The 16549-nt window shown below is 42.2% G+C and overlaps 1 protein-coding gene across 3 annotated transcripts in view; it reads right to left on the bottom strand.

Moving 5' to 3' along the window:
* Positions 1-13548, bottom strand: part of CBL (Cbl proto-oncogene) — a 78246-nt gene extending 64698 nt beyond the window's left edge. Inside the window, exon 1 of one of the 3 annotated variants that reach the window (XM_087868365.1) lies at positions 13036-13548. In XM_087868365.1, the coding sequence (XP_087724491.1) occupies positions 13036-13227 (192 nt within the window). In that variant the 5' untranslated portion in view covers positions 13228-13548. The remainder of the gene's footprint in view (positions 1-13035) is intronic. The other 2 variants (XM_045797971.2, XM_087868366.1) reach the window with 2 other exon arrangements.
* Positions 13549-16549: the final 3001 nt, after the last annotated feature.

Raw genomic sequence — 16549 nt, forward strand, 5'->3', positions numbered from 1 at the left:
AAATGAGTCAGATAATAGTAAATTTTTAAAACTAGGTATTTTATTCTCTTTACACCATTTCCTGAACTCTTGAAAAAAACAGGCCCACATAATCCTACTAAACACAAGCTGAATCAACAAAAATATCTGATGTATGAATATTTTAGCAGTGTTTTAGGAAGCTGCTCATCCTATTAAAGATTTCAAGCCAAAAGGGAAAAACACAGCCAAGAAAAAAGACTACCTCAGAAGACAACTATATTCTAAGTGCAAGAGTTAAGAACTCAGCTAATAAAACAAATACAAGTCTCCAATGACTGTTACATTCCAAAACCTCACTTGTAAGCCAGTTGTTTATAATGCAGGATGTATTTTTACAGAATGTACGTTTATAATAAAAATAATTAAAATGAAACCGTCCTGAGGGTAGTTCATGGAGGAAGGTAGGGGAGACTGATAATGAGACTAAGATCTCAAGATCCAGCAAAGGCTACAACAGATATACAATTGAAGGTTTTTATTTTCACAGAAAATTGGACATGATATGGAGGAAAAAAACAAAGAGAAAAAGATAATGAAAAGCTAAGCTTTCTGGGAAGACAACAGGAAATGAGGTCTACAATAGAGCTAAGAACATTAAACATCATTAAAAGAAGGGACACCTCCATCCTCTGAAACAGAAGGGAGTGAGGGCAGATTGAGACACAAATTCAGACATATGAAGGCAGTAAGTTGAACAAGGAATGTTCCTGATGGTTTTGGTTTTTCTCAACGCACCCATTCAACACATGTATGTCAAGCACTGGGATACAGAAGTAAAAAGACAACACGCCTGAATCTGAGAGCCATCAGGCAATACACTATAAAAAAAGAAATGAAGAAAAATAGGAGGTTCTAAGACCAGAAACTATAAAACTCCCAGAAGAAAACACAGGTGGTAAGCTCCTTGACAGTGGTCTTGGTGATGATTTCTTGGATCTCCAAAAGCAAGGGCAAAAGAGCAAAATTAAAGGGGACAACATCAAACTAAAAAGTTTCTGCCCAGTACAGGAAATCATCAACAAAACGAAAAGGTCACCTACCAAATAGGAGAAGATATTTGCAAATCGTGTATCTGATAAGGGGTTAATCCAAAACATTAAAGAACTCACACAACTCGATAACAAAAAACAATCTGATCTTCATGTGAGCACGTTTTTCCAAAGACGACACACAGATGGCCAACAGGCATAAGAAAAGATGCTCAACATAACTCATCACCAGGAAACTGCAAATCAAAACCACAATGCGATATTACCTTCTACCTGTCAGAATGGCTAGTATCAAAAAGACAAGAGACAAGTGTTGGCAAGGATGCAGAGAAAAGCGAACCCTCATGCATTTCTGGTGGGAATGTAAATTGATGCAGCCACATGGAAACCAGTATGGAGGTTCCTCAAAAAAAATTAAAAATAGATTTACCATATGATCCAATAATTGCACTTGTGGATATTTATCTGAAGAAAACAAAACTAATTTGAAAAGACATGCACCCCTGTGGTCACTGCGGCACTATTTACAATAGCCAACATATGGAAACAATCTAAGTGTCCATGGACTGATGAATGGATAAAGAAGATGTGGTATGTATGTACAAGAGACTACTACTTGGCCATAAAAAAGAATGAAATCTCACCATCTGTGATAACATGGATGGACCCTGAGGGTATTCTGCTATGAAATAAGCCAGACGGAAAAAGACAAGTATCGTATTTCACTTATATGTAGAATCTAATAAATAAACATGCAAACAAAAAAAAACTCATAGAGAACAGATTTGTGGCTGCCAGAGGGGAGAAGGGGTTGGGAAGCCAGCAAAACAGGTGAAGGGAGCAAAATGTATAAACTTCGGTCATGGGAATGTAATGCTTGGTGACTATAGTCAATAACACAATATGTATTGAATAATTGAGCGTTGTTAAGAGAGTAAATCTTAAAAGTTCTCATTGAAAGAAAAAAAAATTTGTGAGAACAGCTTCGTAACTTTGTATGGTGACAGATGGTAACTATACTTGTGGTGATCTTTCTGCAATGTATACAAATATAGAATCATTCATTATGTTATACACCTGAAACTAACATAATGTTACATGTAAATTATACTTTAATAAAAAGAAAAGAAAAATATCAGGCTCTATGCAGAGAATTTAAATAGGGTAATGGAGTAAGAAAATGCTGAACGACTCCTTTATTTTTTTTTAAGATTTTATTTATTTATTTATTTATTTGATACGTAAGAGAGCACAAGCAGGGGGAACAGCAGAGGGAGAAGCAGGCTCGGGGAGCCTGACTCAGAGCTCAATCCCAGGACCCTGGGATCATGACCTGAGCCGAAGGCAGACACTTAACCCACTGAGCCATCCAGGCATCCCCTGAACAACTCCTTTAGAACAGTGAACAGGGAAAGCTTCTCAGACGTGTTTTTGGACTAAGAGTTGAAATTACACGAAGGAGTTAGCCATGCAGTATCAGCAGAAGAGGAGCCCAGAGCAGGGAACTAATCCAACAGTCTGAAAGTGGGAACAGGTCTGGATCTGTTTGAGGAATAAAAAGGTCAGTGAGACTAAAATGAAGAGAGCAAAGTGGAGAGAACAAGAGAGAGATGTGGAATAGGCAGGGAATTAACAAGGAGACATTACAATGAAGCCTGAAATATAAGCTTTTAAGTTTTCAATTAAAGTTAGAAATTCGAGGACCAGGGGCGCCTGGGTGGCACAGCGGTTAAGCGTCTGCCTTCGGCTCAGGGCGTGATCCCGGCGTTATGGGATCGATCCCCACATCAGGCTCCTCTGCTATGAGCCTGCTTCTTCCTCTCCCACTCCCCCTGCTTGTGTTCCCTCTCTCGCTGGCTGTCTCTATCTCTGTCGAATAAATAACATCTTTAAAAAAAAAAAAAAAAAGAAATTCGAGGACCAAATGTGTTCATGTTTTGCTAAGATTCCATCAACCAACTATATGAAACTGTCCTGTTTCGGTCATTTACCTTCACTAATTTTCTTAACCTCTGAGCCTCAGCTCTCCTACCAGCAAAAACAGAATACCTACCTCACAATAAGCACTCATGAAAGGCCCGCAGTTTCCAATAAAGTGGGTACTCAGTATGTGTTAGTTCTGCTCCCCATTTCCATTCATCATGACCGGGCTTATCTTCAGGGTGGGCAGGAATTACGGACTGTATGTGGAGTGGTAGACCGCACACCACCTTTTGGTGACTCCCAGAAACTGGACCGTAACTCCTGCCATCCCGGCTCATGCCACTGCTACCTTGCCAATCCTGTGTAGTTGCTAACTGATGACGGAAGGACAGAGAAAAGGCAGCAGGCCACCCAAAAAAAGGGTGACCCACAGTCTGCAAAAGCTACAGTATCCCCCCCCCCGTTCCAAGGTCCAAATCCAACAGAGCTCCCAGTGAGTTTACACTTACATCTGGGCCTACACATACCAACCCACCGGTTCTCCCTCTTTATTTATTTTTTTATATTTATTTCACTGAGAGAGACAGTGTGAGAGAGAGCACAAGCAGGGGGAGCAGGAGAGGGAGATGCAGCCTCCCCGTTGAGCAGGGAGCCCGATGCAGGGCTCCATCCCACAACCCTGGAATCATGACCTGAGCCCAACTCAGAGGCTTAACTGACTGAGCCACCCAGGCACCCCCTGTTTTCCCTATTAAATAGGTAAATGCATTAACCTCACAGAGTTTAGATTAAAATGCATTATGTGCCTAATACCTCTGGAAAAAAGATATACTTCCTTTCAACAACAAAACGAAACTAAAATTGCTTAGTCTTACATACAATACACAACTTACAATATGCAATCAATAAATGTTAATGACAATTCATTGAAAAACATAACACTCCTCATAACACACCAGATTTAAAATATCACAAGTTTAAAAATGTCTCCAAAAACACTTGATTTGCCTGCATTTTCAAGCTAGTACCACATACCCTTCACAAATATTATTTGCCCCTCCTTTGAATGAGACCTTATAAAGATCATTTGCAGATTAAATGTCTGCTTTTCTAAAGATCTTTTTGAGATGAATCATCACATGACCACGGAAATCAGTATTCCACTAACAACTCTTGAGTTTTTAACACTAATACAGGCCATAAAGAAAATATGTAAGTAGACCTACTTTTTTGATACTAAAATCTTCCAGAAAGGACAGAAAATGCCCTAAACATGTATAATCTCTAGAAAAAAAGTTCAAAAAAGGCTCTGTGACTAATTCAAGTCAATAGTTAACAAACATCAAAAGCGAAAACCTGCCTTTATTACTTAGTGAACTTTAAATTGGCAGTCGTAGTTAGCCAAAGCATAAATGGACACAGAGTTTCAAAAACGTTCAACAAAAAACTTCTAAAAAGCTAAAATATTTTCCTGCTCAGTGTGTCCTCCGTTTGGCCAACTTTTATTTGGCCTTCCAAGTCTTGCAATGGCAAAAATGGTTCCTTTTGTTTACTCCTGCCTGTACATACAGCAACCCTCAAAACAATGCCAAAAAGAAACGTGCTTAGCTCTGGGAAAGCAGCAGCATCCTTGTACAGCTGCCATACAGTCCATTCATAATAGCTTTCTCACTGGCCTCACTCCTCCCTTTGCTTCTGCCAAGGCTCAATGGTCAATAGAAAAAATTTGGAAAGTGCTATGATCACAATAAAGAGGAATAAAATTATGCTTGGAAAAAGCTAAATTTATAAAAAGAGAAAAGGTACCGAGAACAGTGCCCAAGCCTAATTCTATTCTGAACACAGACTCTTTTCTACCACTAAGGAACTTGAATTTCCAATTAGGCAGAAAACTCAAAGCATATAGGACTATGAATGACTAAGTATTTTTAGCTCTGTAGACCTCAACTTATCCATGGAAGCGTTTTTCATTTCAAACTTTTTCATACGTTAAAACGTGATTAAAATAAGCCTTATGCTTCAAAATGAGTATTCAGTTTGTTGAGTTGAACATAAAACACGTAAAATCTGGTTACAGTTTTAAAAGGCTCCCTATTGCTCCAGGGAGCAGAAGGTATGGCACGAAGGACATCAGGTCTGGAGATCTGGGTTCTAGCCTGATGACCAACATAATCTGGCTATGTTGACCTTAAGCAAGTTTATTCACCTCTCTGGGTCTCAATTTCTGCCTCTATAAATGAAAGAGATCGATTAATTTCTAAAGCCTCCTACAACTTTAATTTCTTAACATCTTCTTAAAGTTTCAAGTTTAAAAACTCATCAACACAGAAACTTGAAGACGTTTAACAGTTTTACAAGTATATACAGTGAGGCTTTTAAATGTTTTTAAAAAAGAAATCAGAAACCTATACTTTTTTTTTTTTTTTTAAAGAAACATATCATCACTAGATAATGGCCCCAAGAAAAAAGCCTTTTACTTCTAATTACTATTCTCTATTATTGATTTCTCAAAACTCCATTCAGGGACTTGAACTGTAATTACTACCTAACACTTCTCAAATACCACCCAACACTATTTATTAAAGACACTATGCTACTTATAACTAATTACCAATCTCATTACTTTCATTTATCACATTAACTGCGAGGAAAAAAAATTCAACACAATGTATGATATTAAATAACCTACACGTGCTGATGGCTTAACCATCCAGTTTTTATACACAGATCCTATTTTCTAAAGGAAAAAATAATTCTCTACCCAGACTTACCGGTGGAACTTCAAACAGAATACTCAGCATGAACTAGAGATGAAATGATTTTCACATCACTTTTGGATGTCAGACCCTGATTAAGATACAACGGTGGCTCAGGATACTGCCAAGGCACCGATTTGCTCTCAAGTCCCTCCCCATTCCCAATCCCCTTTCTTGACTCCTCAGGAATGAAGTTGAGGTTTGCCTAGTAATTCCCAAAGAGACTTCCCAGAGCCCTTTGCACACCTTAAGTTAGATCACCAGATTCTGAGTACACCAGGTCATCTTTAACTCACCAGCACCTGGCATACAGCTTGTGTTCAATAAAAGTGTGATTGTGGACAGATGCCAACATAATTTTCACCTAAGATAACAAGGAATCATATTTAAATCAACAAACTAGACAAGGATCGTGCACGGAAGCAAATTTTCGGAGGGCAATGCGCTAATATATGTATTTTTAAAACTTGAATGTATGAGTCTTTTGACTCAGCACATTTCACTTTTAGGAGTTTATTCTAAAGAAATATTTAGAAACTGCACAATGGATAGTCACTACAGCACTGTTCCTAATATTAAAAATCAGAAATAACCTAGAAGATTATCAATATGAATTTATTAGATAAACAGAATTATGTAATCTTATACGATCCTTAAAAAAGAATTCAGGGAGACCTGTATGTGGTATTAACATGGTAAATCTCCACAGGATAGCAAATTTTTAAAAGGCAAAAAATTCAGGAACCATTTTTGTTTGAAAGTCCCACTTCTGCTTAAGAATGTATTTTGTGAGTACAAATTACCTTTGAAATTTAAGAACATAATTAAAATCTTCAACATAAACAAGATACCCTACTGCTACTTAAGGAAAAAAAAAAAAAAGTCTGTCAAGCTCACCTAAAATAAAAGCAACTGAGGCTTGCTACTTCAAGTGTGGTTCCTGGGGCCAGCTGCGTGGACATCACCTGGGAGCTGGTCAGGAATACAGAATCATGGGCCCCACCCCAGATCCACTCAGCCTCTACATTTTTAACAAGATCCCCAGATGGTCTGGGGGCGCCTGGGTGGCAGTCGGTCAGGTGTCTGACTCTTGGTTTCAGCTCAGGTCATGATCTCAGGGTCAGGAGACCAAGCCCTGCATCAGGCTCTGAGCTCAGTGTAGTCTGCTTGAGTTTCTCTCCCTCTCCCTCTGCCCCTTCCCACCTTCTAAAAAATAAATAAATCTTCAAAAAAAAAAAAAAAAAATCCCAGATGGTCTGAATTCATGTTAAAGTCTGAGAAGCACTGGCTTTTAAGAAATCACTTAACAGTCTGAACACCAGCTCAAGGTCCACATGAAAAACAAAAGTATGAGGGGGGTGACTTAGGTTACTTAATCTCTCTGAATCTGCTTCATTCTCCTCACACTATTCTGAGCTTTCTGATGTATCGGCAGATGTGAAATGTAAACTGCTCTATAATATGAGGAATGATGAGAACTCAGTTATCAGCTTTAGTGAGTAAACGCTAAATGTCAGTAACTTGCTCAAGGTGATAAATCTTTCATGGGCAATGCTTCCATCCAACCTTTTCAGAGCCAGTTAGGGAAAGGGATTAAGGACTGGAGGGATAGAACCCAAACTGTAGATAATAGTACCTCTGGAGAGGTAGTCACGTGGGGGGGGGGGGAGTAAAAGGGGACTTTTACATTTTGCTCTGTGTATGTTATGATTCCTATATTGTTTTTCACCAAGAGCGCTACACCTAGGTACTGCTAGTCAAAGTAGGCCTAAGAAAGGAAGAGGCGGGAATTAGGATCCCATCCCATTCACTGAAGTATCCATACGCCGGCCTCATTTTAGGACTTCCTCATGGCTGATCCCAGAGCCAGAGGAAAGGCAGTAGTCAGAGAAGCAGCAGTCGTCTGAAAGGGTGCAGGCAGCAGAGTTAGGGAAGCAAGACTCACCATCCACCCTCCCAAAAAGCTACAGAGAGGAGACCCGCTCATTGGGGATTTCTTCTGAAGGAATCTCGGGAGCGTCTCTGATTGTGGCGCCGAATCTTCCCAGGGCTTGAAATCCCCAGTGGGTGTATGCCACCAATGCCATCATTAGCACCCCTTTCCCTTCCTCCTTTTGGAAGCTGCTGCAGGAAGGAACACTGTGGGGACAGAGCTGAGGCTGGCTTCCAGTGCTCCTGGTTGACTACTCCCACCTATTTCCTTCCAGCACAAAATGTGCTAATCACGAAAACATTTCACAATGACTTGCTTGTTACAATCCCCCTACTTCCAACAAACCTCATGTAGATAGAATCAACAACTTCATTAAAAAATATGATTGAAGTTTAGACTCAGTTCAAGTTAATACTTAATTCTTTTAACGATCTAGGCTAATCATTAGGGAAATGGGGTTTTTTTCATAGTATAAACGTTACTACGTTGTTATGCTTGAATGTAACACGAACTCTGTTGGCAGTGAAGAGTAAGGGGCCAATCGGCCCATGATTTATCAGGTTTAATGTATGTATACTAACGACATACCAACTACATACTAAAAACAGGTTTTACTATAGCAAGAGTTACCAGAACCGTCAACGAAAGTTAAAAAATGCACAGATTCTCTTCTCCCCCGGCCCAACCTTTTATTCTACATACCTTCCAAATTATCACAAATCACATGAAATGCTCACGTGAACTCGTATTTCACAGGAAATTATGAAGAATTTTACATCCTTTGGGGGAGGCCTTAACAGCACAATCATGTTTTACAAAGACTATATATTACCTTTATAACGGAAAAAGGTAAAACTACTTTGAGTAAATGATACCTGAATTCAGCACTCAAAAAAAGAGATTCTCTACGTGACTCCCCCTAGCTAATCATACAGAGAATGAGGAGCGACTATGTTTTGAGCGCATTTTATTTTGTTAAATGTTTGCACTTCATTCACCAAGTACCATGTGTTAGGCCCAGGAACTGAAATTAAGACAAAGCCTTGCTCCTGAAGAGCTCTACTGGAGGGTAAAACAGATGGAAAAAAGGGGTAAATGCTACCACAGATAATATACACTGAGTATAAAGGGATACTGAAGTGTACGGCCTCTGTAATCACCATGTGAAGGAACCAGTACACATAATTTGGAGACACAAACCCTTTACCTGAAAGTAGTTAACAGACGATACTTCACTGAATGATATTAAAGAGAACGTCTACTTTGCTTGAGTGTGTGAATGGCGGAACGTGTGTGTGAAGATTATTTTATACCTATGCAGGTCACTTTCCGAATTAACGGCTTTCTGTCCTTCAGCTTTGTTGTACACCCGAGAAGGTACTGTATGGAGGGAATAACTAAGCCTCAGGAAATGGGTAACCCCGGATTCCAAGTCGGGCTCCACCACTAAAGTAAATTACATAACCTCTCTGAGCCTGTCTCCATCTATTAAACAGACATGATACCACCAAAGGGCTACTACAGGAAATAAGTTTAATGTAATTAAAATTTATTCCCACCCCCACGTCTTTTCAGTTATTCCTTGGGAACACACAAAGCAATTTAAACATTTACAAAGCACTTACTATTGTGTAAGGCCTCATGGCAGGACACTGCAGGAGATAAGCAGATTATAGTTGCTGTCCTCATGGAGTTTACAATCTTGAGAAGTTAAGATAAACCCAGAAGAAAAATGTTTAAACTTAAGAGATCTAGTATCATTTTGTACATACTTATGTGGTCCCTCATCACTATAATGTCATCTCCCGGAAGATAAGAATTTACACCTAACACTACGCTTGGGACTTAGCATGCGAAGGAAGGAAGGAAGGAAGGAAGGAAGGAAGGAAGGAAGGAAGGAAGGAAGGAAGGGAGGGAGATAGATGAGAAGAGAAGGAGGAAGTAGTCCAATGAAATATACTGCATCATAAATTCTGTTTAGTGTACCCTACTTCCAAAATACAGAAGGATACTCAGGTACTTTGGCGGGGGTGGGAGGGGACGACAAACAGAAGATAGGCAGAAGGAAGAAGCATGTTTTGAAAATACTTGTTTAAACTCATGCCTTAAAAGGAAGCTTTTTTCCCTTATAAATCATAAGGGAATTATAAATTCTTTTTTTAAATATTATTTATTTATTTGAAAGAGAGAGAGAGCTAGAGAGAGAGAAGGAGCACACATACACCCGACCAGAGGGGAGAGGGCAGAGGGAGAGGGGGGCGAATCCTCAGGTAGACTCCCTGCGGAGCCAAAACGGGGCTTGATCTCACGACCCGGAGATCATGACCTCTGAGCTGAAACCAAGAGTCAGATGCTTAACCGAATGAGCCACCCAGGCACCCCATGAATTCTTTTATAAATTATATCCCATCAAAAAAAAAATCAACACCTTCATGTTTTAATGATATAAGCTAATTCAAAAGAAAAACACAGTATGAACCTAACACACAGCCAGCGGGCTGCTCTACTTGAGGCGGTAACCTACAACCTCCAGTCTTCTTTGTACACCTGCAAGCTAAGAAAGGCTTTTGCAGTTTTAAAGAGTTGTAAAACAACAACAAAGAAAACAAGACTACGTATGTGTCCAGCAAAGCCTAAAATATTTACTATCTGTCCCTCGACAGAAAGTTTGCCAACTCCTGCTCTACCCCATAACGGAATTCTTAATCTCTCGCCAAATTTAATACTTCCAAGTTGACATTTATGGCAATTTATAGGATTTCTCTCTCTCCACTCCCCTGCCCACTTATCTCTTGCTAGCCACTTTCTTCACACTCAAGTATTTACACAAATATTAATTACAATATACTAGGCTAGCACAAAAAAAATCCCAGAGGCTGACCATGTCTTTTGTTTAATAACAAGTGTTCCAGCACAAGCATTTTCCCAACAATGAGTTTAAGTTCCACAATGGATTAGTAAATCGGGCCTATGTTGACCAGAACCCATGACTTATGCCAACTTCTCCATCTGCACATATTCAATATTGGGGGAGGGGAGGACACCAACAGTTCCCAGTGCTAAGTCAATAAATTGATTATTAATAGGCTGGAATAACATTCACCTAGCTTCAATAACAAGGACAAAACAGGAAAGAGAGGGTGACTTAGCACCAAATTCAGTAAGCGTGTGGGACACTTGTGGATTTGACAGTAAGTTCCTTACCACTTACGTCATACCACATGAAGTCAAGAGGGGTTACTGACACATTTAAGGCTCTAACAATAAAAAACTGAAAAAAGACCTTCTATGCAAGTACGGAAGAGACAGTTCAATCTAATACTTACAAAAGTACTCAAAATCTGGAGAGCAGTACGAACCTATCTGACGAATACATCAGAAAGAACAACTACGTTTTCATTTCAGCATGACTAGTAATATATGATATGGGGCAAAGAAGAGTACTAAAAATTACCTTCCAGGACAAGCAACACAAAAATAAAACATTCCTCTCTCCCAACACTAGAAAGGAAAAGCTAGGCAGCTGCTTTCCTTGAAACTATCAAAACCTGAAGAGGACTCAAAATGAATCCTCTTGATTCTTCCCAAATAATTAAGCATTCTGCAGAAAAAATAAATCAATACACATACTTTAGGAAATAAAGGAATTAAACTTAAAGAAGGATCTTATTTGAACTACTTTACAGAGATTCAAAAGTTTGAGAAAAAGTTTATTTTTAAGGAAAAGTCTTTAGTCAATAGTTTTGATATACTGCATACACACATCTTACATGCGAAACTAAAAACAGAAATGTTTTCCATATTCCACCACAACCTTTCAGTCCCTAGCTATAAATCCCTAAAATGCAAACCTACAAACTTCAGATACTGAATACATTTGGTGATTTTTTTTTAAAGGTGTCAAAGAATTCAAAGTTTCCTTCACATGCCTAACTTTCTGCAATGGTTTTATTATGATTTCTAATAGTGAAATTAGCGCTACAACCAATATAATATACAAATACTTGTATCATTAATTACAGTACCAATTATTTAACATAAGAAACCCCAGCCCTGAAAAAAGTGGCTCTGAAACCACTTGTATGCACTGCAGGAGTGTTAATTCACGCACCGGAGTTATTAAGCTTTTATACAGAACATTTATATTTGCTAAGTGTTTCATAATCATTTTTATTAGCTGTTTTACTCCAAAACAATCCATGAAGAACTTACAGAAGAGGAACCTAGACCTAGAGAGGAACCAAAGAAAACCAATTTTACTCTGGAGGAAATAACACCGTTCTTGCCAGATACGTCTAATTACTTTTCAAAAATAAGTCATTAGTTAATGAATGTGAAGAATATTAAGGAAACACTGTATTGAATTCACTGGAAATGCTTAAACACTTTTGAGTACTCTGGACTACTATATTTCATTATACAGACACTATAAAGAAGTAAAATTCTCCCAAACGCCAAACTTAAGGGCCAAATATAATAAGCAGTTATTTTTCACACTTGTTTTAAAAAAGGTAATCAAAGCAGCTCATTTAACAAGCTTAAAGCCAGGTCCTGCAACAAGGAGTCAGCTCGGCCACGAAAAAAGGAGAACCCAGCTAAAAGCAGCGAGAGGAGGAAGTTCTGGAAGCAGAATCTGGAAAGAGTCTGAATGTGCGGCTCAGCACGCTCAGTTAATACATCTTTCCGAAGATAATGGTTCTAACCAGAACTTGTGGTTTAATCTCAGCACCAGCAATGGATCACATCCAATGTCTTGGAGAATAAAAACTTGCCCCAGCGCTGGATGTGGAGGAAAGTTCCTTCCTTCGCCTATTTAAATATCCCGGTTTATCTTGGTGTTACATCTTAATGAGAAAAAACTCTGCGCTCGCCGAGAGCGCAGTTTGCCTGCAGAGTTGTCCTGACCCCAGATCTCTCAGTCAGAGCCCGTAAACGTTAATTCCCGAGTCAGAGCTCGACTCCTCACCCAGCTAACAGCCCCAGCCGGTAAAATGCACACCCTTCTTCGCCCTCCCCCTCCCTCCTACCTCCCGGGGCCGATTTCGTGACCCACATCCCTAGACCCTGCAGAGCCCCAAACTCCGCACCCCCCATTACACTTCCGCCCCGGTGGCTTCCCAGTTAACCTTCACCCCAGCCCCCACCCCATCTTTGTCTCGTTACCCCAAACACACCACCTGAACGTTCCCCACTCCCAACCGCAGCCCTTCCCCCCCCGCCGACCCCCCACCTTCCCGGTCTCTTCCCCACCCCCACGTCCCCCACCCCTCGGCCGGGTCGCCCCAGCTCCTCGCCTCCCCAGCCCCGCAAGACCCGTCCCCTCCCCCAGCTTCCTCTGTCCCTTCCTTCCCCTCCCTCGGCCCCTCCGCCCACGCCCACCCCTGCTCCCGCGGGTCCCAGGCAGGCCTTTCACCTTGTCCATGAGCTTCCAGCACTTCTCCACCATCTTCTTGTCCACGGTGCCGGGCGGATGGGGGCTGAGGTGGTGGTGGTGGTGGTGCGGCTGGAAGGCGTCCTTCATGAGCCCGATCAGGCCGCCCGAGCCCGAGCCCCCGGAGCCGCCGCCGCCCCCGGCCCCGGAGCTCTTTTTCACGTTGCCGGCCATGGCCCGGGGAGGGTTGGGGGCCCAGCCGCGTTCGCCGGCTCCGCTCCGCTGAGAGCGAGGGAAAGAAGGAGGGCGTGAAGGAGGGGCCTCTCCCGGCCGCCGCCGCCGGCTGTCCGGGCGGAGGGAGGGGCGGCCGCGGGGAGGGGAGTGGGCGGCGACGGGAGCGCGGGTCCGCGCGGGCGCGCCCCTTCCGAGAGCGCGAGCCCGGGGGCGGGAGGAGCGCGCGGAGCTCGGGGAAGCCGGCGGCCTGGTCCGGACTGGGTAGCGACCGCTCCTGCGCCACCCCCTCCCGAGCCAGAGCTCCCGGAAAGCCGCGGCCAAGTTTCCGCGCCGCCTACCCCTCCCCTGCCCCCGGGGGCGGGCCCAGGCGGAACCTTTGCGCCTGTGCCCTCTGCTGGAGAAGCCGGGAAAGGAAGGGGGCGGGGTCTGGCATGGAGTCTGCGCACTAGACGGAAGCCGAGCCCTCCATGTTCCTTGTGGGCTGCAAGATTGGCGCTCTTTGAGTGGGTTATTGGGATGTTTAAATGAAGACAGGTAGCCGTGGAAAGAACCTTAACGTCAAGTCTTTCCCCCATACCTGACAGATGAGGAAATTGAGCTTAAAGTCATTTGCTTCTTCACATTGTGGGAGACAAACGGAAGTTCTTTCCCCACCCCTTGGTGTTTTGAACTCATTAAGTCGGCACCAAGGACAGGAATGTGACTGCTGCAGATTGTTCAAGCCTGATTACACCCCAGAAAGGCTTGAGACATTCAGGCCGCAAGCTCTTCTTCCAGGCCCTTTGACCTTCTGAAAACAAAACACTTCCCCCTTTTTTGGCTTCTGAACACTAGTTCCTTTTTCTGGGAATTGAGTATGTACTTAAGATTCCCCGGCTCAGCGCATTGGGCTCCACGCATTGCACCGCAGGTCAGCACCGCCAGCACCAGGCCTTGACCGCAGAAGCTGTAAAACAGCTGTGAGCTCTGGCCCGAGGAGTACTCGCTCCTCTCATGGAACAGAAATGCAGTTCCCAGTCATTTCCACTTCTCTAAAAGTTCTGTTGGAAAAACTTTGAAAAAAGGGAACTTTCTTCCTAAAAAAGGAAGTGCCCTGCCCTAATTTGCTAATTCTGAGCCTCCTCTTTGGGAGCTTGCCGGCTCTAGTGTGTCTGTAAGTACTCAGTTCCCTCTTAGATCCCCCACTTGGGTCTTCCACAAAGCCCTTGACTGATAAAGGAATTGAGTTTATTGTGTGCTCCTGTCACAGGGGGAAAAAAAATCTCTGAACTCAAGGACCCATCAGCTGGACATCCATGCTTTGCAATTCAATGGCCTTTACCTAAGGTCGATTATGGAGTCAACATTATCATTTCCTATCAGTAGAATTTCCTTTAAACAGTTCCTACCTAGAAAGAGAAGAGATCTCCCAAGTGAAAAGAGTAGGCAAGGCTCTTAGACGTATTGTCAAAACTTCCCATCTACCACCCTAGTTGCAGGCCCTCCCTTTCTCTCCCCTAATCTATTTGAAACCTTTTCCTCACTGGTTTCCCTGCCACCTCCAATCCATTCTGCCACCAGACTAGTCTTCCCGAAGTATAGTTCTGATGGCATCAGAAAAAATAACGTCAAACACTGTTGATTGTCTCCTGGATGAAGTTAACAGTCATGATCTAACTCCAAACTACCTTGCAGCTTTATACCATTTCAATATGTGTATCTTATGCTGGGTGACTCACAAAGTCACAAAATACCACAATTCTTTTTCCATCACCATTGCTCAGAGCGTTCCCTCTGCCTCGAGTATGCTACTGAAGTCCAATCCATTCTTCAGAACTCAACTCAAATATTTTCTTTCTCACCAGACATTCCAGCTAGAAATAATCCTTTCCTCCTCTAAGTTTCCATAACCATTTATTCTCACAGCTACCTCACATTAATTTATGCTAGCTGTCTCGTTGACTTTGGTCTTCCACAGTACCTACCACAGTGTGGGTACACAGAGTATTTTCCCCCCTCATCATCAAATGCTAGATTTAATGGAGTACAGGTGAGAAATTAACCCTTGGGCCTGTATGGGTTCGTCTGGGTCATCTATACATCTCTGGCTTCATTTAAGGCTTCCAATTTGTATTATCTTCAGTACCACCTGGATGGAATGTAATGGTATAATTTGTACTTTGTTTCTGCTTGCAGAAGCCAAAGTTCTTGGGGCACCTGGGTGGCTCAGTCAGTTAAGCTTCCAACTCTCAATTTCAGCTCAGGTCATGCTTTCAGGGTCGTGAGGTCGAGCCCTAAATCAGGCTTGCACTGGGTGTGGAGCCTGCTTAAGATTCTCTCTCTCTGGGGCGCCTGGGTGGCACAGCGGTTGGGCGTCTGCCTTCGGCTCAGGGTGTGATCCCGGCGTTATGGGATCGAGCCCCACATCAGGCTCCTCCACTATGAGCCTGCTTCTTCCTCTCCCACTCCCCCTGCTTGTGTTCCCTCTCTCGGTGGCTTTCTCTATCTCTGTCAAATAAATAAATAAAATCTTAAAAAAAAAAAAAAAGATTCTCTCTCTCTGACCCTCCCCCTCTCTAAGAAGAAAAAAAGCCATAATTTTTATTAAAGATTTAATTATTAGAGAGCGTGCGCATGTGAGTGCAGGACACACACAAACAGGGGGAGGGGCAGAGAATCTCAAGCAGACTCTTCGCTGAATGCCGAGCCCAAGGGGGGGCTCTCCATCTCACAACCCCGAGATCAGGACCTGAGGCCGAAATCAAGAGTCAGATGCTTTACTGACCGTGCCCCTCAGGCTCCCTGTAAAAAAAAAAAAAAAAAAAAAAAAAAAAGCTGTATTTCTTTAAATATACAAATGACCTATCTCTCATGTTTGAGTAAAGCAGAAAGAGTGACAGTTCTATCTCTTCAAAACTCCCAGATGGGATCTTATTCAAAGGAAGACAGAGTTCTGCTGAGATGATCTTTCCTATTTTCACTTCTAAACTGAAGTTAATGAAAAAAGAAGGAAAGATTGACCTTTTTTTCCTCACAGTTTTTACTTGGCTTGTTTTCAAAGTATACTAAAGATGGGACTGGAGTGTCATTAGCATTCTTGGCTTATCCTAGAGCGGGCTCGGTTTGTATCATCACATCATGTGACATGGGGCAATTTTCTTACTCCATTTCACCTTCACCCAAACCACATCCTCATTCTGCACCTGAAAGTCGGTTGACTGAACATATTTGAAAAGTAAATGCTCTTCTGAGGCATGATATGTTGTTTGTAATCTGTAAACCCTGTCCTCAAAATGTCATCCCATGCATCGGCATAACGCAGAAACTAATCATTCCCTGAAAA

Source organism: Ursus americanus, chromosome 16 (genome assembly GCF_024610735.1).
Source record: "Ursus americanus isolate L20-20 chromosome 16, mUrsAme1.1.p, whole genome shotgun sequence".
In the NCBI taxonomy this organism is placed as follows: Eukaryota; Metazoa; Chordata; class Mammalia; order Carnivora; family Ursidae; genus Ursus; species Ursus americanus.